This window comes from Dama dama, chromosome 18, assembly GCF_033118175.1.
Source record: "Dama dama isolate Ldn47 chromosome 18, ASM3311817v1, whole genome shotgun sequence".
NCBI lineage: Eukaryota > Metazoa > Chordata > Mammalia > Artiodactyla > Cervidae > Dama > Dama dama.
Window position 1 is genome coordinate 14,398,911 of NC_083698.1, and position 25,499 is coordinate 14,424,409.

The following is a 25,499-nucleotide window of genomic DNA, read 5'->3' on the forward strand; positions in this document are numbered from 1 at the left end:
AGAACTTTTTGCAGGAAAAATGTTTCCACAAGCAGCAGGATGCAGAAAATGTGTTCCAAGAGTTCCTCGAATTCCAAGGCATGGATTTTTACACTATAGGAGTGAACAAACTTACTTCTTGTTGGCAAAAATGTGTTGATTGTAATGGTTCCTATTTTGATTAATAAATAATGTGTTTAAGCCTAGTTATAATGATTTAAAATTCACAGTCTGAAACTGTAATTTCATTTGCACCAACCTAGTATTTAGTAAATTAGGTAGTATAGATGAAGAATACCTATTTGGAAAAGATAATTTCAACTGCACAGGCTTCCCTGGTGACTCAGTGGTAAATAATATGCCTGCCAATGCCAGAGATGTGGGTTCAATCCCTGGGTCAGGAGGATCCTCTGGAGAAGGAAATGGCAACCCACTCCAGTATTCTTGCCTAGAAAAATCCCATGGACAGAGCCTGGCAGGCTACAGTTCATGGAGTAACAAAGAATCAGACACGACTTAGCAACTAAACAACAGTTTCAACTGGGCCTCCCACATACACTTAGAACAGACATTTGTATGCATTTTATAAGCCAGGCAGTGTATTAGATACTGAGGAGATGGGGATAAAAGAGTCATAGCTGTTGTTCTTGAAGAATGTATAGTCTCGGGGAAAGAGATGCACATACATACTATGTATGTACATACATACTATGATGCAGTGTTGAGTATATAGTAGGAAATGTGAATGAAGGAACAAGAAAACATTTGATGGAAGAGCAGTTAATTTGATCATGGCCGATGGATAAGACTGGTCATGACAAGTACTGAAACCAAGGTGACCATGAAAGATAATCTTGCATTTATCTGGTAGACATAACTGAGGCAGGCACTCCAGGCAGAAAGAATAGAATGGCCAAAGTCATCCATATGAAAGACCACGGCAGCTTGGAGAATGTCTGAATAGAGGCTTCAGGTAAACTAGAGCTAGATCTTGTTCTCCAAGTAAGCAGGATGGGCATGATCCTGTGGCACTGGGAAGCATTTTTTAAAAATAAGACTGCTATGTGAAGCCTTTATTAGTTGTTGGGAAAGAGCAATAAAAGAGCTGAGCCCAAGGGAAAATTATCAAGGAATGGAGGGAGAAAAGTGTCCACAGAGTATAAAATAGATGTGGAAATATAGTCAGGTTTGTGGACTTGGGGCATGAATAAGGACATGCCTTCTCATTTCAAATCAGCTGACATTTTTTGTACCACTGTCTTGCGAAAAGCATCGTAGTCAGCAACTCCGAGAGGTAGGAAACTATTTGTTGTCTTTTGGGAGTTTACATCCTGTAAACATGAGAAAATATACCAATGACTGAATCCTTAGTTCCTAAGATAGTATTTGATACATTGAAAGGTACGCCTCCCAAAGATTTCGTAAAACCTCACAGTCATGTTAAAAATCTCAAAAAAGTTGTGTAAATCTCAAAGTGTAATTCTACTTTTAAAAAAATATTCCCACCAATTCTAGGTTAAAAGATCAAAATGTAAAAAAAAAAAAAGATCAAAATGTGAGAATGCCTTTTGCTGTTCTATGAGTTTAACAAATATTTTTTGCATCCTCAGTGATTTCTGTAATATCCAAAGTTAGTGCTATATTATACTGCTTTATATCAAATTGAAGAAAGAGAGAAGGGGAAAGAGTGCCATACAGATTTCTTTTCACCTCTGCTCTACTTAGTGACTAATGCTCAGACTGGGATTTCCAAACCTGAGTATACCTACCAGTAATTCAAAGAGAATTAAATCTAAACCCAATGAAAAGAGCACTGAACTAAGGAAAAAGGCTTACTTTAAACATTACTCTTTGAGTCAAGAAGGAAAGTCGAATACACCATGTTCCTTTTTGAGTTTTATTCACCCAGAAATCAGAACTCTTAAGTCTCTGTTTATTTCATGATGTAGCAAGCTATCAGCCACCATTCAGTATTTTTGGAGAGAAAAAATTTGTTTCAAAATAATGCAGTAATTAATTCTCAAAGTGTGATCCAAGAAAAGTGAAGTCCTTTATATTGTTTTAGGAGGTTGATAAAGTCAGTCTGTTTATACTAATATCAATGCATTATTTGCTTTTCTTTACTCATTCTCATATAAGTTTGCAGTCAGGTTTTTTTAAGTAGCTACATAATATATGATATTGCAGCAAATTGAATGCAGAAGGAGAGATGGAGTTCCAGATCCAGGTGTCTTCTATTAAACCAGATGCTGAGATTTGCAAAATTTTAAGCAATGCTACTCTTCTCAATAAGTTTTTTAGAAAATATAATTTTTTTCCATAAAATAAGTTGTAAATAGGTAGTTGTAAACATAACTTATGAAACAATTAGTGGATTTGTCACTACTATTTATGAATTAATATATATTTTCATTTTAATTTTTAATACAAATTTAATCAATAGATGTAACCCACATAAAAGCTGTTAGATCTTCCATGATGCAAGAGTTTAAAGGGATCTTGAGACTAAATTTTTTGAGAACCACGCAAGTAATGTATGAGCTTGCCTGGTGGCTCAGACGGTAATGAATCTGCCCCCTGGTTTGGGAAGATCCCCTGGAGAAGGGAATGGCTACCACTCCAGTGTTCATATTCATTGCACTCAATTTGGAAAAATTTTGGAAAGAAAAATAGTTGCCACTAATTCCACCACTGAAATTAGAAATTAGAGTTGAAATTAGAAATGAGAAATTTTTAACATTTTGGTGTGTGTGTATATATATATATATATATATATATATATATATTTTAGTTGCTTTTTTTAGGATAGATTTTTTTTGAAGCACAGAACTATAATAATATATATAAAACTTTGCATCCTTTTTTCACTTGCATGCTAACCGTATTTCCACGTTATGTAATTTGAAAAGTTTAGTGATTCTAAAATATTCTACTTAGTGAATGTGATAGTTAATATATATTATTGATTCTAATTTTTCACTATGAATCTTTCATTTAGTAGAGAATTGAGGGCTTTTATACAGGCATTGTTTAAATGCTTTTTTATATTTTATTAAAATTATTATATAAAATCAATTATATTAAGAGTTCAGCTACTAAGCTACAGTTTGAAGACATAGAGGGGAATATGGTATAGAAAATTTTAAATTGTCTTGAGTTTTTAATGATACCAGATCAGGTCACTTGGCAAAATATCAAAAGTATCAGGAATTTATGTAACTCTTTTAGCCTGTATCATGCTAGGGAAAGATTAAATGAATGAATTTAAATCACTTAGAACAGTATTCTTTGCATTGAATCATCTTTCAGTGTTACCTATTTTTATTTGCTAGATCATATTTTATTATAGATTTGGCTGTTATTTTTAATGTTGTATTTCAGATATACAGATGACCAACTTAATGTTTCCCAGGTTCCAGACCTGCATCTCTTCACAGATGCTCTCTCATCATTTCTGCATCAGTTCCCTACTAGTGCTTTAAAATAGATACAGTGTGATTCACTGAATATTTGACCTGACCAAGCCTGTCATGTCTTTAAAATACCTTTACTTATCCTTCATTCTTATTGAATAGTTTGGCAGGGAATAAAATTGTATTTTTCTCTGAATTTTGAGGGAGTTTCTCCATTGCATTCAGCTTTCAACATTACTGTTTGAAAGTTCAAAACCGTTGAATTCCTGATCTCTTATATGTGATCTTTTGCCCCTTTCTATGAAAGTTTACAGAATGGTTTTGTTGACTCAATTGTTGTGAAATTTTATTATAATGTATCTTTATGGGTCTGTTCTTATTCACTGTGCTGGGTATTACTGGATCTTTTCAGTCTGGAAATTTCTTTGAAATGTTTGGTTGTTGGTATTGTCCTCTCTTATCTACATTTCTAATCTTTAGTTATCAGTTTTCTTGTTTTTCTATTACCTTGCCATTTTGCTCACTTTTAGGGTAATTTTCTTAACTTTTTCCTATAGCTGTTGTATTGAGGTTTTTTATTTTCTTATATCTTAATTTCTTGAAGTACTTTTCTTATTTATTTATTTATTTATGGAACAGACCATGTTGAAGTCTTTATTGTGTTTGTTACAGTATTGCTTCTGTTTTATGTTTCAGTTGTTTGGCTGAGAGGCATGTGAGATCTTAGCTTCCTGACCAGGGATCGAACCTGCACCCCCTGTATTGGAAGGCAAAGTCTCAACTGCTAGACTGCCAAGAAAATCCCTTGGACTTTTTATTGTCAGGAAGAAAATTTTTAAGGTGCTGTCTTGTTCTTATTTCAAGAATATGATGGCATGACTTTTCTTTATCTTCCAGGATATTGATGATGGTTTGGGGTTTTTTAAAGTTTTCATGTCATTATATAGTCCCTTTCAAGTTACTTTAAATTTGACTATGTTAATTTTTTTCTTTCATATTACAGGTTTTCTTTAAAATATCTGGTGACTCTTAACTGGCCATTTATATTTTAGAGTAGATACTTAAAAGATAACTGAAATCTCTATACATGTCATTTTGCAATAAGGAATTCATGCTCTGAGCCACAGTCAGCTCCCGGTTTTATTTTTGCTGACAGTATAGAGCTTCTCCATCTTTGGCTGCAAAGAATATAATCAGTCTGATTTTAGTATTGACCATCTGGTGATGTCCATGCGTAGAGCCTTCTCTTGTGTTGGTGGAAGAGGGTGTTTGCTATGACCCGGTGTGTTCTCTTGTCAAGACTCTGTTAGCCTTTCCCCTGCTTCATTTTGTACTCCAAGGCCAAATTTCCCTGTTACTCCAGGTATCTTTAGACTTACTGCTTTTGCATTCCAGCCCCGTATAATGAAAAGGACATCTTTTTTGGATGTTAGTTCTAGAAGGTCTTGTAGGTCTTCATAGAACCGTTCAGCTTCTTCAGCATTACTGGTTGGGGCACAGACTTGGATTACTATGCTATTGAATGGTTGTCTTGGAAACAAACAGAGATCATTCTGTCATTTTTGAGATTGCACCCAAGTACTGCATTTTGGACTTTTTTCTTGACTATCAGGGCTACTCCATTTCTTCTAAGGGATTCTTGCAAACAGTAGTAGATATAATGGTCTAAATTCGCCCATTCCTCCTTACTGTAAAATTCAGACTTAAATGGAAGAAAGTAGGGAAAACCACGAGACCATTCAGGTATGACCTAAATCAAATCCCTTACAATTGAGTATACAGTGGAAGTAACAAATAGATTCAAGGGATTAGATCTGACAAAGTGCCTGAAGAACTGTGGATGGAGGTTCCTGACATTATACAGGAAGCAGTGACCAAGACAATCCCCAAGAAAAAGAAATGCAAAAAGGCAAAATGGTTGTCTGAGGAGGGCTTACAAAAAGCTGAGAAAGGAAGAGAAGCTAAAGGCAAAGGAGAAAAGGAAAGATATACCCACTTGAATGCAGATTTCCAAAGAAAACCAAGGAGAGGTAAGAAAGGCTTCCTCAGTGATCAATGCAAAGAAATAGAGGAAAACAATAGAATGGGGAAAACTAGAGATCTCTTCAAGAAAATTAGAGATACCAAGGGAACATTTCAAAGATGGGCACAACAAAGGATATAATAAAATGTTAGGTCTGTCTACACCTGACAGAAGCAGAAGATGTTAAGAAAAGGTGCGAAAATACACAGAACTGTACAACAAAGACCTTCATGACAAAGGAGGCAAGTATATACAATGGGGCAAAGACAGTCTCTTCAATAAATGGTGCTGGGAAGACTGGACAGCTACATGTAAAAGAATGAAATTAGAACACTTCCTAACACCATACACAAAGATAAACTCAAAATGAATTAAAGACCTAAATGTAAGACCAGAAACTATAAAACTCTTAGAGGAAAACAGAGGCAGAACACTCGATGACATAAACCAAAGGAAGATCCTCTATGACCCACCTCCTAGAGTAACGGAAATAAAAACAAAAGTAAACTTAAAAAGCTTACTTAAAAGCTTTTAAACTTAAAAGCTTTTGCACAGCAAAGCAAACTATATACAAGGTGAAAAGACATCCCTCAGAATGTGAGAAAATAATAACAAATGGAACAACTGACACTGGATTAATTTCCAAAATATACAAGCAGCTCATACAACTCAATACCAGGAAAACAAACCGCAATCTAAGTGGGAAAAAGACCTAAACAGACATTTCTCCAAAGAAGACATACAGATGGCTAACAGACACATGAAAAGATGCTCAACATTGCTCATTATTAGAGAAATGCAAGTCCATTTAATATTTGTTGTAGAGCTGGTTTGGTGATACTGAGTTCTCTTAATTTTGCTTGTCTGAAAAGCTTTTGATTTCTCCATCAATTTTGAAAGAGATCCTTGCTGGGTACAGTAATCTTGGTTGTAGGTTTTTCCCTTTCAGTATCTACTGCCATTCCTTTCTGGCCTGCAGAGTTTCTGCTGAAAGATCAGCTGTTAAGTGTATGGGGTTTCCCTTGTATGTTACTTGTTGCTTCTCCCTTGCTGCTTTTAATATTCTTTCTTTGTGTTTAGCCTTTGTTAGTTTGATTAGTATGTGTCTCTTTGTATTTCTCCTTGGGTTTGTTCTGCATGGGACTCTGTCCTCTTGGACTTGATTGACTATTTCCTTTTCCATGTTGGGGAAATTTTCAACTGTAATCTCTTCAAAAATTTTCTCATACCCTTTCTTCTTCTCTTCTTCTTCTAGGACCCATATTATTCAAATGTTGGTGCATTTGATATTGTCCCAGAGGTCTCTGAGACTGTCCTCAGTTCTTTTCATTCTTTTTACTTTATGCTGCTCTTCAGAAGTTATTTCCACCATTTTATCTTCCAGCTCACTGATTCGTTCTTCTGCTTCAGATATTCTGCTATTGATTCCTTCTAGAGTATTTTTAATTTCAGTAATTGTGTTGTTTGAATGTATATTCTTTAATTCTTTTAGATCTTTTTAAATTGATTCCTGAATTTTATCCATTTTGCTTTCCAGGTTTTTGATCATCTTTACTATCATTATTCTGAATTCTTTTTCCAGTAGTTTGCCTATTTCCTCTTCATTTATTTGGACTTCTGTGTTTCTAGTTTGTTCCTTCATTTGTGTAGTATTTCTCTGCCTTTTCTTTTTTTTTTTTTAGCTTACTGTGTTTGAGATCTCTTTTTCCCAGGCTTCAAGGTTGAATTCTTTCTTCCTTTTGGTTTCTGACCTCTAAGATTGGTCCAGTGGTTTGTGTAAGCTTCTCACAGGATGAGATTTGTGCTGAGTTTTGTTTGTTTGTTTTTCCTCTGATGGGCAAGGCTGAGTGAGGTGGTAATCCCATCTGCTGATGATTGGGTTTGTATTTTTGTTTTGTTTGTTGTTTAGATGAGGCATCCTGCACGGGGTGCCTTTGGTGGTTGGGTGATGCCAGGTCTTGTATTACTGTGGTTTCCTTTGTGTGAGTTCTCACTATTTGATACCCCCTAGGGTTAATTCTCTGGTAATATAGGGTCTTGGACTTAGTGCTCCCACTCCAAAGATTCAGGGCTTGATCTCTGGTCAGGAACGAAGATTCCACAAGTGGTTTGTTATGGCATTAAAGTGAAGTGAAGTGAAGTGAAGTTGCTCAGCCATGTCCAACTCTTTGCAACCCCATGGACTGTAACCTACCAGGCTTCTCTGTCTATGGGATTTTCTAGGTAAGAATACTGCAGTGGGTTGCCATTTCCTTCTCTAGGAGATCTTCCCGACCCAGGGATTGAACCCAGGTTTCCCGCATTATAGGCAGACGTTCTAAGTGAGATTAAAACAAATATCCAAAAACAGGAAACCAAAGATGAATCCCAGACAAATGGCAGTTACAAAATCAGGCAAATAATATTTAAAATAATGGAATATGCACATATACATAAATACCCATGAACGAAGTCAAAACAGTTCAACAAAAATAACGTAACATAGATTGACCCAGTTAACAAAGGAAATAAAAAATTATATTTACCAGTTAAGAACAAAACTAACTAAAACACAAACTGGAAAACAAAACTAAAGCAAGGTGCCAAGTGAGGAATAAAGCAATGAAAACAAAACTAACAAATATGTTGAGAGGAACGGAAAGAAAGAAAGAATAGATACGCAAAGTTAAATAGAAGTAGATAAAGAAGATTTACATATATTAAAAATTAACTGCAAGGGGAAAAGAACAGTAGGAAAAGCAAACAAAGGAGTAAATGTAGAAAAATAATAATCGTTTAAAAAAATTAAAATTAAAAAGAAGGAGAGAAAAAAAAACCTCCCCAAAACTGCAAATGCCTGATATAGAGGCAGAGGTTTATAACAACAATAAAAAATATGACTGAGAAAAAAAGGAAAAAACTTAGATTTCCTAGTGCCAATAAAATTGACAACTACAACTGGGGCGGGGGGCGGGGGGGGCGGGGAAAAGAAAAAATCCAAAAGAATCTACAGAACATGTCAAAACAAAAGAATAATAAAAGCTTTTCTTGAGTCACTGCTGTCAGAGCCCTTTCCCAGCTGGGAGTCACAGTCCCCCTCACCTCCCTAGGATGCCCTCTAACACTGCTGATCTCTGGCCCTGCTGTGGGGGCAGCTCAGATTCTAACCTGGTCCTACTCCTGTGTGTTCTCACCTCCAGTGTTCACAGATATCAAAACTAGTGCTTTTTCTTTTGTGGGAGCTCTCAATGATCTTTTGTATATTCCACAGACACAGAGTCTGCCTGGTTGATCATGTGGATTTAATCTGCATGTGTACAGCTGGTGAGAGGGTGTTGGGTCTTCTTCCTTAGCCACACTGCCCCTGGGTTTCAATTGTGGTTTTATTTCCACCTCTGGATATGGGTCGTCCACTGGGGTTTGCTCCTGAGGCTGCCCTGGAGGACTTGGGTTTGCCCTGTGAGGGCCAGGTGTGGAGGTGAAGCCGCTGCTGGGATCGCAGGGGTTCTGGCAGCACCAGGTCCTCAGGGGGGTTGGCGGCTCGGGCAGCAGGAAATACAGTGCTCTAGAAGTGCATGGCAACCAGTATTGGCCAATATGCTCCAGCATTCTTGCCTGGGGAACCCCCTCCCTGACAGAGAAGCCTGGCAGGCCACAGTCCACACGGTCACAATGAGTCAGACACTTCGAAGCCACCCTGTGAGCATAGACTTTTTTGCCTGTGGCATCTCTGCCCCAGGAGTGTTGAGCGTGAAGGTGGCGCAGCTGCTTGACTTGAGGGGGCCCTGGTGGCGCCAAGTGTGCAGGGACACGGACTGCCTCCGTCGCAGGAGTCACGGCCCTTCCTCAAGCCTCGTGTAGCTGGCGATCAGAAGGCCCCTTTGACCAGTCTTTCTCCGTAGCTCCGCCTGTTCAGGCACTTGGAGGGCTCCCTTGCCTGGGGTGCTCCTCTGTTGTCCAGTGCATCAGGCACATAGCGGGGCCCCCGCCTGGGGTCCTTCTCTGTAGATCAGTGTCAGGCATTTGATGGGCCAGGCCCTCTGTTGTTCAGCTGCCAGTGCTGGTGTGTTGGGGGGATAGAGGCTATGGCGATGGCTCCACCCCCTGAGCATGACTCAGTGGTGTCGCTTAGCTCCCATGGCTGCCCAGCTTTCCTCCACAGGCATTTCCCACCACAGTCTCCTCCCTCACATCCCACTCTCCACAGTCAACAGCAGCCCTCCTCCTGGGATTGCTCCACAATCCCTAAACTCCAGCTCCCAGCCTCTGCACTATCTAGGGTATGTATGGCTGTGGCAAGGACTGACCGGTTCTCATTCTGTTTAGGCTGCCACAGATCAGCTGTTTCCCTCTCAGCCTTAACGGGTTTCTCCTCCGACTCAGACAGTTGCCCCAGTATGGGGATCAGACCCCTGCTTCAGTTCCCCTACCTGCCGAGGGCAGCTCCAGTCCTCCTAATACTCCTGTTTTCCCCCTAGTTCCTTCGTCCTACTGAGTTTTTCGTGGGACTATGTATTCTTTTCTGCTGGTCACGTACTCCTGTCTGCTCTCAGCTGGTGTCCTGCGTGCACTTCTGTGTCTGAAGGTATAGTCCTGATGATCCATGGAGAGAGATGTACTTCACATCCACCTACCTCTCTGCCATCTTCTTCCTCCCCCTGGATTATATCTTTAAGTAGATAATGTACCAAGGATGTGTGGATACTAAGTCCTTTGCATATTTGAGAATATCTTCCTGTTACATGGATTTTTGAATGACAACTTGCTGAATCTTTAAGTTTATGGGCATGTTTTTCCCCTCAAAAGTTTGGGAGTTTTGCCCATTTCTTTTGACATACAAGGATACAGAGGAGAAAGTTGCCTAATAATTTTTTCCTTGTATGTATGCCTATTTTTTTGCCTTTGACATGCTTTGTTTGTCCTGGATACTTAAGAGTTTTGTTTTGTTTTGTTTTTTTGTAAGTGAAGTTCAAAATCTCTCAACATTGCCGCATCTATTTATATGACATTTTTCTTGGTTGTATGTAAGACCTTTAAATATTTTGATGCATGGCCTTCATTTCAGTGCGTTTTCCTTTATATCTTTGACTTTTTTTCAGTTTCATTTATTATATTCTCTTTTGAGAAATAAGTTATTTCTCTGTTGGCTCTTCCATGCCCATCTTTCATAGCTATCAGTCTCTCCATAATTGCTTCAATCCCTTCAGTCTCTAAAAAACTATAAAATAGTCCTAGTTAGTTTAAGATTTTCTTTTTTATAGAGTAAGTAATCAGGTCTGTGCTTTTCCCTTGTCTTTTGCATCCTGTGTTTATAAACTTTTTCCCACTACAAGATTTTTATGTAGGTTATTTGTATTTTTGCTTCTTCATTTTTAAATAGAATCAATTCCAGGTAGCTTTGCTTAAAAATTATGTAGATGAAAATCTCTTATTACCTTTTGTGTGTACGTGTGTGCTCAGTTGCATCTGACTCTTTGTGACCCCATGGACTGTAGCCCGCCAGGCTCCTCTGTCCTTGTGTTTCTCCAGGCAAGAATACTGGAGTGGGTTGCCATTTCCTACTCCAGGGGATCTTCCTGACCCAGGACTTGAACCTGCATCTCCTGGATCTCCTGCATTGGCAGGCAGATTCTTTACTACTGCGCCACTTGGGAAGCCCTTTAATACCTTTTACACATAGATAATTGTTTTATTGCACCATTTGGATCTTTCCTTTAAATTTTGAGCTAGAGATCTGTGCTGCTGCTGGCTGACAGCTTCAGATTCTAGTCATTTAGTTACCTGAGAGACGTAAATTGGGGAACTGGGACCTTGGACAGCTGCAACTAGGAACTTTGTCTCTGACTTTTCAGTTTTTTGTTTTTTTAAGTCTCTAGGCCATAGAGGGGCTTCACCAGGTGGAAGGCATGTCATTCAAATTTGTTGTTGCTTTCCGTTCTGTCAGGATCAATAGTTCACCTTAAGAAGAGGCTGGGTTTATTTTATGGGTCAGAATATTTTTCTCTGCATAGTTACCTTTGATCTGTAGGGACTGGACATCATTTTACATTCTCATCAGCAATATGTAGTGATCTAGCTTTTCCACATCACCAGCGTTTGATGGTATCACTGCTTTTTATTTTAAGCATCCTTATGGGTAAGTAGAGATATCTCATTGAGGTTTTAATTTGTATTTTTCCTCCTGCTAAATGAAGTTGAACATTTTCTCATGTGCTTACTTATCATCTATACATCCTCTTCAGTGAAATATCTGTTCCTGTCTTTTGCCTGTTTTCTGACTGGATTGTTTATTTTTTTTGCTGTTTTAGGATTTTTTAATATATTCTAAATGCTAGTTCTTTGTTAGTTATGTGATTTGTAAGTATTTTCTTCCAGTTTGTAGCTTATCTTTTCATTCTTTCAGTAGGGTCTTTTACAGAGCAAAAGTTGATCAATTTTTCCCTTCTATGAATTGTGCCTTTGGAGTCAAGTCTAAGAACTCTTTGCCTAGCTCTCAATCTCAAAGATTTTTCTTCTGCAACTATAAAAATTTTTCTCATGGAATTATAAAAATTTTATAGTTGCATGTTTTACATTTAAGTCCATGTTTTACATTTGTGGTTTATTGGTGGTTTAGTTGCTAGGTCGTGTCCGACTCTTGCGACCCCATGGACTGTAGCCCACCAGTCTCTTCTGTCCGTGGAATTCACAGGTAAGAATACTGGAGTAGGTTGCCATTTCCTTCTCTAGGGGATCTTCCCGACCCAGGGATTGAACTCGGGTCTTCTGCAGTGCAGGCAAATTCTTTACCACCTGAGCTACCAGGGAAAGTTGCATATTTTACATTTAAGTCCATTTAAGCCCATAATCCATTTTGATTTAATTTTTATGTGAGATGTGAGACTTGGGTCAGGGTTTAATTTTTGCCTAGAAATATCCAGCACCATTTATCAAAAAGTTTATCTTTTCTCCATTTAGTTGCTTTTTGTATCTTTGTCGAATGGGAGTTGAGCGTATTTAGGCGTCTGCCTCTGGTTCTCTCTATTCTATTCCATTGATAGATCCATGAGTCTGCCCCTCCAGCATTACTGTAGAATTGATTTCAGTTCTTCAGTACTTGTTTTCAGTAGCTTTATGACGTCTTGAATTCAGGTTGACTGATTCCTCCTACTGTGAGAATCAGAGAAAACATGAAAGTTTCAAATATAGCACCTCACATATAGTGTATTCATAAGTACTTATAAGTGTATCGCTGTATAAGATTCATCCCAACTTTACAAGGAAAGTGGGGGAGAAAGTTTTTGAAAATCATTTTAATGTGGTTTGAAGGGAGAAATATATTTTGAATATGTAAATGACACAAGTGAACATGATAATCCAGAATAGATTTATAAATACTAGACTGACAACCTTAGCCAGATATAAAGTACTAAAACTTAAAAAACAAAAAACACTGAAAGTCTAGAATTTTAGGGACTTTATTGTGAATTTCACCGACTTTCTTAAAGCCTGAAGAACTGGAGGAAGGATTTGCTCATGTAATAAAGGGCATTGAAGTCTTGGTGAGAAGGATGTAAGTGACCAATGGAGTGACTGAAAAGCAAGCATAGGAAAAGAGGAGCATTTTTCTACTAGGATAAAAGATCAGTCTGCCCTCAGGTCTTCCAATGGGAAGACCATGAGTAATTTTTACAGAGTTTTAAGAAGAGAGACTGTACTCCTTCACGTTGTACTTCATGTATAAAGGCAGTAGTAAACATTCTCCAGCCTGCTATATTAGAATATAATATAGCACCAGTGAGCGCCATTGCAAAAATTACTTGCTGAAACCCAGCCAACAAAAATGTGACATTAATGAAGAACTCACCTTTAGAGCAGCTGTGATAAAAAGAACTATTAATGAGCATAGAATCCAATTTAAACTATATTTAAGATCAAGCAGTCATGGGGATTCCAATGTAATTTATAGAATGTAAGCTATGTAAATTTTACAGAATAAAAGTAGTTCACAGAAATTAATTGCATTCGGAAGTGTGTGTGTGTATGCTGATTTCCACATTCCCAAAGCAAGAAATCAATCTAAATTAGAAATATGTAATGAAAATAAGCCTCAGATTGCTTTGTTTTTCATAATCTTTCTCTTTAGTGAGATTGTTTAGAGGAGGGAGGTCACATGTTTAGCTGATGTTCAAAGTTAATTTAGATTCATTTAATTTTCCTTTTATTCTATAAATTCAAATCTAATTTAACATGTTAAATCTTTAAAATAACATGACTAATATAGTCCCAGTTCTGTAAAATGATAGTATGGTGGTTAAGAGTCTGAATTCTTGTTTCCGATTGCTAGTATGACCCAGGGAAGTTTACTAATCTCTCTGTGTCTGAGTTCATCTGTAAAATGGGATTAATAGTCCCTAGTTTATGGTTTGTAGGTAATCCGTGTAAAGCTGTTATCAGTACAGGGCTCAAATGTTAGGTATAATTACCTGTCCTTTCATCTCTGTTATTCATAAAGATGTTATTCATGTGTGTAAGGGTACTCAACAAGTGTTAATGGTAATTGTTTCTAAGTGATGGGATTTGGGGCAGTTTCTTTCTTCTTCAGGTAGTTCTGTGTTTGCTTGGTTTTTTTTTTTTTTTAAACCAGTGAAGAGCACAAAACTGTTCCTTAAAAAATGAAACTATGAATTTTAGTTGTTCCAGCACTTTTGTATCTGAAATCTGTATTTTTAAAATCTCCTCAAATGATTCTGATTATGCATCAGATTTGGAAAGCAGTTGGCATTGATAATTTCCCTGCACTCTGTTCTATTTAATATGTATTGAAGCCCCAAGAAAGTGCGGTGTGGGTAAGCTATGTCTTCTTCCAGTGTGGTCTACTTCAGCACTCTTGTCAAGAATCTGAAGAGACGGAGGTGATGATTTTTGCGAAAAATCTGAGTGAGGCTTGGGATATAGTCCACTGACATGAAATAGCTCTTTTATGCCAGGAACAGGAAAGAAAAGTGGAGGTATACAGAAATTTAGTCATAAGACAGGAGCACTTGAAATTGAAAGGAGATGGGCTAAAAGCAGTAGGGATAAGCCAACCCATGCTGGCTGAAAATTCTCTAGACAGGAAAGGGTAAGAACATGTCAGGCATCAAACAGCATCACAAAATATTTTAAAGTTAAAAACAAATTTTGTAAAATCAGGAAGTTAACTTTCCCTCCATTCACCCCAGAACAGGTGTCTTTCTAAAAAAGTGCCACCTCAACTAAGAAAACCCTGTCCATAACATGTCACTAGCTTTCTACAAATAATAAAACCTCCATGTTGCCAAAGTAGGCTTGTTTTGAAGCACAGAATCTTGGGAAATGGCTGGGTAACAGGTTAGTATTCATGCTTACTGGTGCTTGATCAGCACTTCAGATAGTTACTGTGATGATAGAAATAAGAGTTTTCTCTGGCCCTGCGGTCTTACTTCCTCTTCTTAGTCACAGTGGTTTCTGAGTGTTACTATTATTGAATACCTTTATAACTGTTGCTTTCCTGTACCTGGAGTGGTAGACTCTGCAGCCGTGGAAATGTCAATTGAATTTGTTCCCTTCTGAGACTGTGACGTAATTATATTTGGTGTTAAGATAAGGAAAGTCACAGCTAGTACAAAAAGAAGAAAAAGTGAAAAGTACTCTGTTAGAAGACAGAGTGTCAGTGGGAGAATCAGAAGACGTGGGGACTTGCTTGCAGTGTGACTCCTAGCTGATGTCTCGGTTTCTTAAGTGTCTGCTAACGTTTCCTCGGTAGCTTTCCTCCTGGTTCACCTCTTCCGTCTTACCCTGCCAGTCTTTCTGTATTTACCATAAGAAATTTGGAGTTATGATACCTTTCACTTACTTCTCTCAGTTTCATGTTTTCGATTCATGGTGCTTTCAAATCACTGACCTCAATTGTAGGTCAGGTGTTAATGCACACTCCACATAATAGCAAACAGAATTGAACAGACATTCTACAATGTAATCTCAGACCAAGATTCTGGCTAGAGCAAAGTCTAAAGAACAGGGCTTCAAATAATCTAGAGAATTTTAGAGCTTCAAAAAGAAGTCCTTAAAGCAGGAAAGGTATTTTTCCTGAAATAATAGATTACACCTCTAGAAATCTGAATGGAGATAAGGGCAGCAGGGGAGAATTTGAGGACCCTGGCCCTCAGGGAAAACAGCAGGAAGACTAGATAAACTTGGGGTTTTTTTTTTTTTTTTTTTTTTTCGTTTTTGGTTTTTTTTTCCGTTTTACAAATTCTTTTTTTTTTTTTTTTTCATTTATTTTTATTAGTTGGAGGCTAATTACTTTACAATATTGTAGTGGGTTTTGCCATACATTGACATGAATAAGCCATGGATTTACCTGTGTTCCCCGTCCCGATCCCCACTCCCGCCTCCCTCCCCATCCCATCCCCCTGGGTCATCCCAGTGCACCAGCCCTGAGCACTTGTCTCATGCATCCAACCTGGGCTGGTGATCTGTTTCACCCTTGATAGTATACTTGTTTCAATGCTATTCTCTCAGAACATCCCACCCTCGCCTTCTCCCACAGAGTCCCAAAGTCTGTTCTGTACATCTGTGTCTCTTTTTCTGTTTTGCATATAGGGTTATCATTACCATCTTTCTAAATTCCATATATATGCATTAGTATACTGTATTGGTCTTTATCTTTCTGGCTTACTTCACTCTGTATAATGGGCTCCAGTTTCATCCATCTCATTAGAACTGATTCAAATGAATTCTTTTTAATGGCTGAGTAATATTCCATGGTGTATATGTACCACAGCTTCCTTATCCATTCTTCTGCTGATGGGCATCTAGGTTGCTTCCATGTCCTGGCTATTATAAACAGTGCTGCGATGAACATTGGGGTGCACGTGTCTCTTTCAGATCTGGTTTCCTCGGTGTGTATGCCCAGGAGTGGGATTGCTGGGTCATATGGCAGTTCTCTTTCCAGTTTTCTAAGGAATCTCCACACTGTTCTCCATAGCGGCTGTACTAGTTTGCACTCCCACCAACAGTGTAAGAGGGTTCCCTTTTCTCCACACCCTCTCCAGCATTTATTGCTTGTAGACTTTTGGATAGCAGCCATCCTGACTGGCATGTAATGGTACCTCATTATGGTTTTTATTTTAATTTCTCTGATAATGAGTGATGTTGAGCATCTTTTCATGTGTTTGTTAGCCATCTGTATGTCTTCTTTGGAGAAATGTCTGTTTAGTTCTTTGGCCCATTTTTTGATTGGGTCATTTATTTTTCTGGAATTGAGCTTCAGGAGTTGCTTGTATATTTTTGAGATTAATCCTTTGCTGTTTCATTTGCTATTATTTTCTTCCATTCTGAGGGCTGTCTTTTCACTTTGCTTATAGTTTCCTTTGTTGTGCAAAAGCTTTTAAGTTTCATTAGGTCCCATTTGTTTATTTTTGCTTTTATTTCCAATATCCTGGGAGGTGGGTCATAGAGGATCCTGCTGTGATTTATGTCGGAGAGTGTTTTGCCTATGTTCTTCTCTAGGAGTTTTATAGTTTCTGGTCTTACGTTTAGATCTTTAATCCATTTTGAGTTTATTTTTGTGTATGGTGTTAGAAAGTGTTCTAGTTTCATTCTTTTACAAGTAGTTGACCAGTTTTCCCAGCACCACTTGTTAAAGAGGTTGTCTTTTTTCCATTGTATATTCTTGCCTCCTTTGTCGAAGATAAGGTGTCCATAGGTTCGTGGATTTATCTCTGGGCTTTCTATTCTGTTCCATTGATCTATATTTCTGTCTTTGTGCCAGTACCATACTGTCTTGATGACTATGGCTTTGTAGTAGAGCCTGAAGTCAGGCAGATTGATTCCTCCAGTTCCATTCTTTCTCAAGATTGCTTTGGCTATTCGAGGTTTTTCATATTTCCATACAAATTGTGAAATTATTTGTTCTAGTTCTGTGAAAAATACCATTGGTAGCTTGATAGGGATTGCATTGAATCTATAGATTGCTTTGGGTAGTATAGTCATTTTCACAATATTGATTCTTCCAATCCATGAACACGGTATGTTTCTCCATCTGTTTGTGTCCTCTTTGATTTCTTTCATCAATGTTTTATAGCTTTCTATATATAGGTCTTTCATTTCTTTAGGGAGATATACTCCTAAGTATTTTATTCTTTTTGTTGCAATGGTGAATGGTATTGTTTCCTTAATTTCTCTTTCTGTTTTCTTATTGTTAGTGTATAGGAATGCAAGGATTTCTGTGTGTTAATTTTATATCCTGCAACATTACTGTGTTCATTGATTAGCTCTAGTAATTTTCTGGTAGAGTCTTTAGGGTTTTCTATGTAGAGGATCATGTCGTCTGCAAACAGTGAGAGTTTTACTTCTTCTTTTCCTATCTGGATTCCTTTTACTTCTTTTTCTGCTCTGATTTCTGTGGCCAACACTTCCAAAACTATGTTGAATAGTAGTGGTGAGAGTGGGCACCCTTGTCTTGTTCCTGACTTTAAGAGGAAAACTTGTTTATGCTTTCCTCTGGGAAATTAAATGGGGGAGTTGAGCAGGACGTCTGTACTCATCTATACTTTATCATCCATGAAGGCCTCCCTTTCTGAACTTAAAGTTACAGTTAAAGCAGAAGTAAACAAGTGCCTACTAGTTTCATATTGGTAATTTCCATCTCTGATATTGAGCAACTGTGTTCTTTACTTCCCCTTAGTGTCATTCTTCTCAAATTGGAATTACTATTCAAGAGAGGGCCTGAGATACAAGATATAGAATAAGCATAGTATAGACCCAGAATCAAACTGGGGTCTCCTGCGTTACAGGCAGATTCTTTACCAAGTGAGCTATCAGAGAAGCCCCATTGGAATAAATATTTCCATATCAAACATACATATAGTAAATATGTATTAATGGGGTAAAACAAAAGATCATATGAAAGTATTTTTATGTAAAGCTTTTCCTAATAAATAATACAGAAAGGTATGTAAATCATAAATGCAGAATTTAATATCTTGAAGACACCATCATGTAGCCACTACTTATTTGTTTTATCTGATTATAAAATACTTTCTTTTTATAAGTGTTTGAATAACATCTTTTCCCATCCTTTTGCTCTTAACTTTCTGTATATATTTAATCTATGTCTCTTGTAAGCAGCATATACTTGGGTTTATTTTTCTTCTAGACTGGTAGGTAATCTTTATCTTTGAATTTGAATTTTAGTCTTTTTACAGTTAATGCCATTGCTGAAAAATGTGTTTAAGTCAGTCATATTACTATTTGTTTTCTTTCTGTCTCATTTCTTTTTATCCATTTCTTCCTTTGTTCTTCCCTTGGAAATACCTTTGATTAAACTATTAATCATTAAGTGTTATTTTAGTTTTTTCTGTTTGAGTTTTACTTACATATTTTTACTTTTTTTTAATGATTACAGCAGTCATTCTGTTATACTCTCCTAGTCTTTTAAAGTCTGATATTAGTAATTTTACACAACAAAATGATTTTAGAACACTTAAACTCTTTGTAGCCTCACAGTTTTTGTGCCAGTTTTGTCATTTATTTTAATGATAATAGTAACAATGCCTTGTGGGAACATTTTAATGTTTTATCTCGCCAATGTTCATTTGGATTTACTTCTCAGTGTATATATGGAATCCCAAGTGGCCCTAGTGGTAAAAAAAAAAAAAAAAAAAACCTACCTGCTAAAACAGGAAATGCGTAAGAGACGTAGGTCGATCCCTGCGTTGGGAAGATCCCCTGGAAAAAGGCATGGCAAGCCACTTCAGCATTCTTGCCTGGAGAATCCCATGGAGAGAGGAGCCTAGTTGGCTACAGGACATAGGATTGCCAAGCGTCACATACGCATCAGTACACACAGCAACTTTATACGGTTCCGCCTTTCTTCTTACAGTTCTGAATTCTCATCTAAGATTCTTCTCTTTCTGCCTGAGGAACACCTTTTAGTATTTCTTTTAAGAATAAAGCTGATTTTTTTTTTTTTTTTAATCTTTTCCAGGTTTATTTTTGAAGGCTATTTTTGCTAGATAGAGAATGCTTTCTTTGTCTTTGATTTTTGGCAGTTTTGCTGTGGTTTATCTTGGTATCATTTTCTTTGTAGATGTGGGTGTGTGTGTTTTATGGAGCCCCCTGAATCTGAGAGTTGGTAGTCTTTTGTCAGTTTTGGGAAATGTTCAGTCATTTGTTCCTCACGTGCTTTCTCATCAATCAGTTATCTTCTTTTCCTTTAAAGATCCCAGTTAACACATATGTGAGACCTTTTTACTCTGCTTCTTGTGTTTCTTTTGCTCAGTTCTTTACTTTCCATCTTTGTTTCTTTTTGTACTTGTCTGTGTAATTTCTTTCGACCTGGCTTTCTGGCTTATTAGGTTTTTTTCTTTATATGTGTTTTTTTATACCTTATGTCTTGTCATTTAACTTATTGACTAACTAAAAGTCATTAGTAGGAAAATCTCTTACCTAAGTCTCCTGTGGGTCTGTTTTCATTTCCTACTGTTTTCTGTCTTCATTCAAGCTTTTAATTTTGATATCTGATTTTTTTATTGGGTTGGACATTATCATTATAAAAAATTATAGTGATAATTTGAAGTTCTCTATAATTTTATACTTCCCCAGAAGACTTTATGTTTTGCAGTTAGGCTAGGGGCAGATCACCCTAATCCATCAGTGGTTAAGATGATTCCAACTTGGGCTTCAGTCCTGGTGAAGGTTGGCCTAATTTCTGCTCCGTCCTTGTTCCTAGATTGTGGCTTTTCAGGGTCCAAATAAAAGCCTGGGTGTTTTCCAGAACCTCTTCTCTTGGGCAGATGTTGGACTCTGTTTTTTTCTTACCATCGTTGCCTTAGCTCTTCTTTTCTCTATTAGAGGCAGTGGTTGTCTTGAGGAATGAAGCCATGCTAGATGTCCAGCCCTCCTTTCTGTGCTTCTTTTCTATTTCCAGATCTTGCCTCCCCCAGACCCCTGCAATTCTCACGGCCTTGATATATCTTAGCACTGTCACCAGACTTTATTTTTACATTTTGTTCACTTTTGCTGGTTGTACTTGGGTTTAGTTTTAAAAAACCTAGCTGTTCTGGAAATATAACCACATGAAGTTGTTTGTTGTTCCAGTCGTGATCATTGGTTTATTTGTTTTACAAAATATTTCAAAACAATTTTTATTTTGATGGTCATATTTCCCAGACCCCTGCCTTCACTACACACGTCCATTGTCCTGTGTTGTTAGTGGTGAGTGGGTAAAGAGTCTGAGGAACACAGTGGGAAGAGCACTGACTTTTTAAGCAGACAGACTTGGGTTCAAGTCATAGCTTTTATCGATTGTGTCAGCCTGTGCAAGTTATGTTTTTAAATTTTCTGTTTTCTTTTTTAAAGTTATTTATTCACTTTATGGCTGCTCTGGGTCTTTGTTGCTGCGTGAGGGCTTTCTCTAGTTGTGTTGAATGGGGTCTCCTATCTAGTTGCGGTGCACGGACTTCTTGTTGTGGTGGCTTCTCTTGGTGCAGAGCACAGACTCTGGGGTGTGCGGCTTCAGTAATTGCAGCACATAGGCTCAGTAGCTGTGGCATGCGGGCTTCAGTAGTTGTGGCCCATGGGCTTAGTTGCCCTGAGGCATGTGGAATCTTCCCAGAGCAGGGATGGAACTTGTGTCCTCTGCTTTGGCAAGCAGATTCATAACCACTGGACAACCAGGGAAGTCCCAAATTTTCATAGTGAGAATGAAGAGTGAAGTTAAAACTTTCTTCAAGTGAAATGAAGTGTGGACTGCATCTGGCATGTAGTCGATGCTTAGCAAACATTTAAAAAAATTTCTCGGGGAGTTGAAAACTATAGATTTAGGACCCTTCTCATAGGAATTGAACATGTAGTAACTATTAGCAAACCCTTAAAATGGACCCGTTTGGTTGTCAGGCAGTTCAGCAGGCATTGATCCAGCAGCCACTGTTCCAGGCACCCTACTTAATCCTAGTGATATGTAGAAGCTGTTCAGGGTCTTGCAGTCCAATGGGATGACAGTGAAAAGCAGTGAGCAGAGGGTGGCCGCATCCAACATTGCAGTGGACTCTGGGTATTAGGGCACAGGGGTTGACAAACTTTTTCTTGAAAGGGCTAGATGAGGGTTTGTGGGACGTACTGCCGCTGCTGCTGCTGCTGAGCTTTGCTGTTGGGGAGCAGGAGCAGCCGCTCCCCGGATCGGGCCGGGTGTGCTCCAGTTAGACTTCATTCACAAAATCAGGTGGCAGACAGGTTTGGCCTGAAGGTCCCAAATAGTGCCGGCTCTAGCCTTCACAAGCTAAGACTGTTTCTTACGTTTTTAAAGGTTGTTTAATAAAAAGGAAGAAAGATAATACACAAAAGACCATCTGTGGTCCACAAATCCTTAAGTATTTTATTTCTAATTCTTTATAGAAAAAATTTGCTGACCCCTTATTTGAGTATAGAGGGAAAAAGTATATATAAGTACTTTGATAGCAAAGAAAGAAAAAGAATGTGGCAATCTGGCTTGGCTCCATGGAGGATCTTGGTGAGAAGAATAGGTAATTCTGTGTACAAATACATATTTTCCTGTGTCCCGCCCCAACAGTGATCCTCCTAGTTGCTACTCATTTATTTTATCTAACTGTCCATAATGTGTGTTTCAGCAGCAAATAGTGGGATGAAAGCCAAATACTCTTAGAAATGTTCTCCTTATAAAGGAATTATCATTCCAAGATCAGGAAGATCTCCTGGAGAAGGAAGTGGCAACCCACTGCAGTATCCTTGCCTGGGAAATGCTATGAACAGAGGAGCCTGGTGGGTTACAGTCCTGCTGCTGCTGCTGCTGAGTCACTTCAGTTGTGTCCAACTCTTTGCAACCCCATGGACTGTAGCCCACCAGCCTCCTCTGTCCATGGGATTCTCCCGGCAAGAATACTGGGGTGGATTGTCATGCCCTTCTCCAGGGGATCTTCCCGACCCAGGGATCAAGCCTGCATGTCTTGTGTCTCCTGCATTGGCAGGCAGCTTCTTTACCACCAGCGCCACCCCAGTCCGTAGGGTTGCAGAGCGTTAGGCTTGACTTAGCAACTGAAACAACAGCAACATCAGTAATGTAGCTGACAGTTACCAGTCCTCTTGGTATGTGTGTTACTTTATAATTTATAACACCGTAATAATTTTTTCTTACAGAAATACATTTTCGGGAAATGGCCTCTAAATCTTGGCTGAATATTTTAACCTTCCTTTGTGGATCAGCAGTCGGATTCGTTTTATGCTCTCAGCTACTTAGTATTTTGTTGGAAGAACAGAAGGACATCCAGCCTAGTATTCTTCATAATGATCCTCACGCTAGGCATTCAGATGACAGTGAACAGAATCATCTAGAAGGACAGATGAACTTCGATGCAGATGCCAGCCAACATAAAGGTATGGTTTACTGTATTAAGGAGTAAATAGAAACTGTATTTTTCAATATGTTTAAGCGTTGAGAGAATTAGAAAAAGTTGCTTATATGAATCTTGTTATATCACTGTATCTTTTGATGGAAATGAGCTTAATTCCAGATATTAAATGACAATTCTTGGTTTGCCTCAGGAGAAAGAAATTACTAAAACCCAGATTTATTTAGGATGTAAGATATTAATTTTTATTTTATTTTTTAATAGAAATAGTTCAGGAAACATAACTTGGAGAAAGACAAAACTTTCAGATTAGATTTATTTAATTTTGTTTTCATTGTTCATATCTGTGTCTTTGGTTTTTGCTGTTATCTTGTTTTAGTCTTAGTTTTTGCTTAGTCTTGTTTTCCTAAAGAAATTCAAGAGGTATATGTGAATTTCAGTTTACTTTTTACCAGTGTCTGACATAACTAATCTAATCTTTTCTCCTTTTGAGAGGCATAAAACTGTTAGGGCAGTCGAAAACTAGGAATGTGTTATACTGATATGAAATGACTTCATCTCCTGGTCTTCTCCCTCTAACCAGGTGTTCTCAACCGTGTCCTCTCTGTGCCCCTTAAATGCTGCTTTTCTCTCGGTTTCTGTTCCTTGGCTCTTTCTTTGCCTGTGTGATGTCATCAGTCTTCATAATTTTAGTTTCCATCTGTTCTTTGCTGTCTTTACCTTAACCTAGTTCCACACAGTATGAGAAGACATTCACAATTCAAAGATCTCTGCAAATGGTGATTCATTTGACAGAAAATACAGCAGCTTGGAAAAAAGTTGGAATTCTGGGATGCAGCAGGTCCCACATTAAGGGGTGTTTCTCTTATCTTTTTGGCAGTAAATTGCTTCTTTCCTACCTCTCAATCTGAGATTGAGGGTGAGGTACACATCCTGGTTATTTTATGCACTAGCAAGTACATGCATCCTGTGACAGGTGTCATGTGTGTGAGTGTTCATGGGACAGCGGTTCATCTCTGAGCAGCTGTGTTCCTACCATAGAGCAGTTTGACCACTGTGCACCGGCTCTGTACCGATTCTCTAGGCTTTACTTGTTCAGTGGGAGCCAGGCTTCTCTCCTGGTAGGCTGTTCTAGATCAGCCTCACTGCAGGCGCATAAATTAGGACCTACTTGTCCGTCTACAGAAGTATGCTGAAGGTCTGTTTCTCGCAGACTTAGCATGTAAATCATACTCCTTCCTCTCCTTTCCAATCCTAAAATGTTTTCTTCCTCCTATTTTTATGTAACTCACTACTTTCTGCCTAAGTCAGAAACTGTGAAGTCATGGTAGGTGCTTTCCTCTGCTTCCCAATCAATCCTGTTTCTCGTAAATGTTAACAGTCTGCTTCTTTACTGTCTGTTAGGTTACTTCTCTCAGTCTGTAGCATACTTCCCCTAAATCAGACCTTCAGTTATATCCACGTACTTGCACTCAACCAAACTTCACCGTGTCTTTTGTCCTTTCTTCTGGTGAATTTCATTTAAAGACCTAATTTCTGCATTGTCTCTTATTTTTCCCGATACTGCCTTATATCCCCTTCTTCTCTGTTCTAGCCAACTTCCCATTTCACTATTCTGTAGTGTTTATCAGCCATTACTTTACCCCTCAGTTCATTGAAACCTTTTCACATACCTCTGTTACAACATCTCTTAATAGACAGCAAGTATTGGTTTGCATGCCAAGTTCCCATGCTAGAATGAATTCAAAACATGTGTTTTATTCATCTTTTTATCTCCTGTACCAGCGCATGCCCATCACAGAGTGATGAATGAATGAGTAATTGAAAGAACGAGAAAGGCTGTCTACCACATTCCAACTGTAGGGAGAAGGGTGTCTTGCTCTATGTGAAACATATTAAGGATTTCTGCTCCCACCACAGTCCTTCCTGCCCAGGATTTGGCATATATGTACAACTAGGAGATTGAACCCCTCCACTGTATGAAATTTGAATGCTCTCTGCCTGAAAAGAGGGCAGTTTCGTCTGGGTTTGGATTGCAAATTCTTGATATTCAGAGGGACAGTTAGACTATTTTCATGCCCTTCCCAGCATTTGTCTTTACTCGCTGTCAGTCAGTTAACCAGAAATGTATGCCTCCAGCTGTTAATTTTTCACAGGACTGAGCTTTTGTAACTGATTGACCTTTAACTTCAAGGATATTTCCTCAGGATGCTACCTAGAGCGTTGCTACACAAAGTGCAATTTTGTAGAGTCATGCTGGTCTACAACTAAAACAGTATTGACATCAGAATTAAACAGTTAGAAACTTTTATGGTAATTGGACAATAATTTTGTGTAAATCTAAACATAAAAACTTAGGGCTTGTGTTTTTGTATTTATTTTTGAAATTTTATTTTATTATTCACTTTTGACATGTTGCAAAAATGTCAACTACTAACTCTAACTACTGGAAATAAAAATTGATCGTTCACCAAGCACTGATCTGGAATCTCATAGTTGGAGTCTCTCTCTGGAGCAGTGTTACTCAAAATGTTGTCCTGGCCCAACAGCCTGTGAATTGTTTGTTAACCTGTCTGCATCCTAATTAGAAGCTTGCACCAGAATGTAACTCAGTAAATCTTACTGCTTAGAAAAATGGACTTTTTGGTAGATTGTAGCAAGACTTCCTTGATGAAAGAAGTAAGATGTTGCTTTATTATTTTTTTTTAACTGTTTGTTTTATTTTTGGCTGTG

The 25,499-nt window shown here is 38.1% G+C and overlaps 1 protein-coding gene across 7 annotated transcripts in view; it reads left to right on the forward strand.

The window, feature by feature from the left end:
* The window catches only part of C1GALT1 (core 1 synthase, glycoprotein-N-acetylgalactosamine 3-beta-galactosyltransferase 1), a 61,433-nt gene that overhangs the window by 11,421 nt on the left and 24,513 nt on the right, over positions 1 to 25,499 (forward strand). For 5 of the 7 annotated variants that reach the window (XR_009696630.1, XM_061164951.1, XM_061164953.1 and 2 more), the window contains one exon: positions 22,555 to 22,791. Coding sequence is in view for 6 of the 7 variants with exons in the window: in XM_061164951.1 (XP_061020934.1) it covers positions 22,555 to 22,791 (237 nt within the window). In the remaining variant the exon portion in view is untranslated. Of the gene's footprint in view, positions 1 to 4,088; positions 4,233 to 22,554; positions 22,792 to 25,499 lie in introns of all 7 variants that reach the window. The other 2 variants (XM_061164949.1, XM_061164948.1) reach the window with 1 other exon arrangement.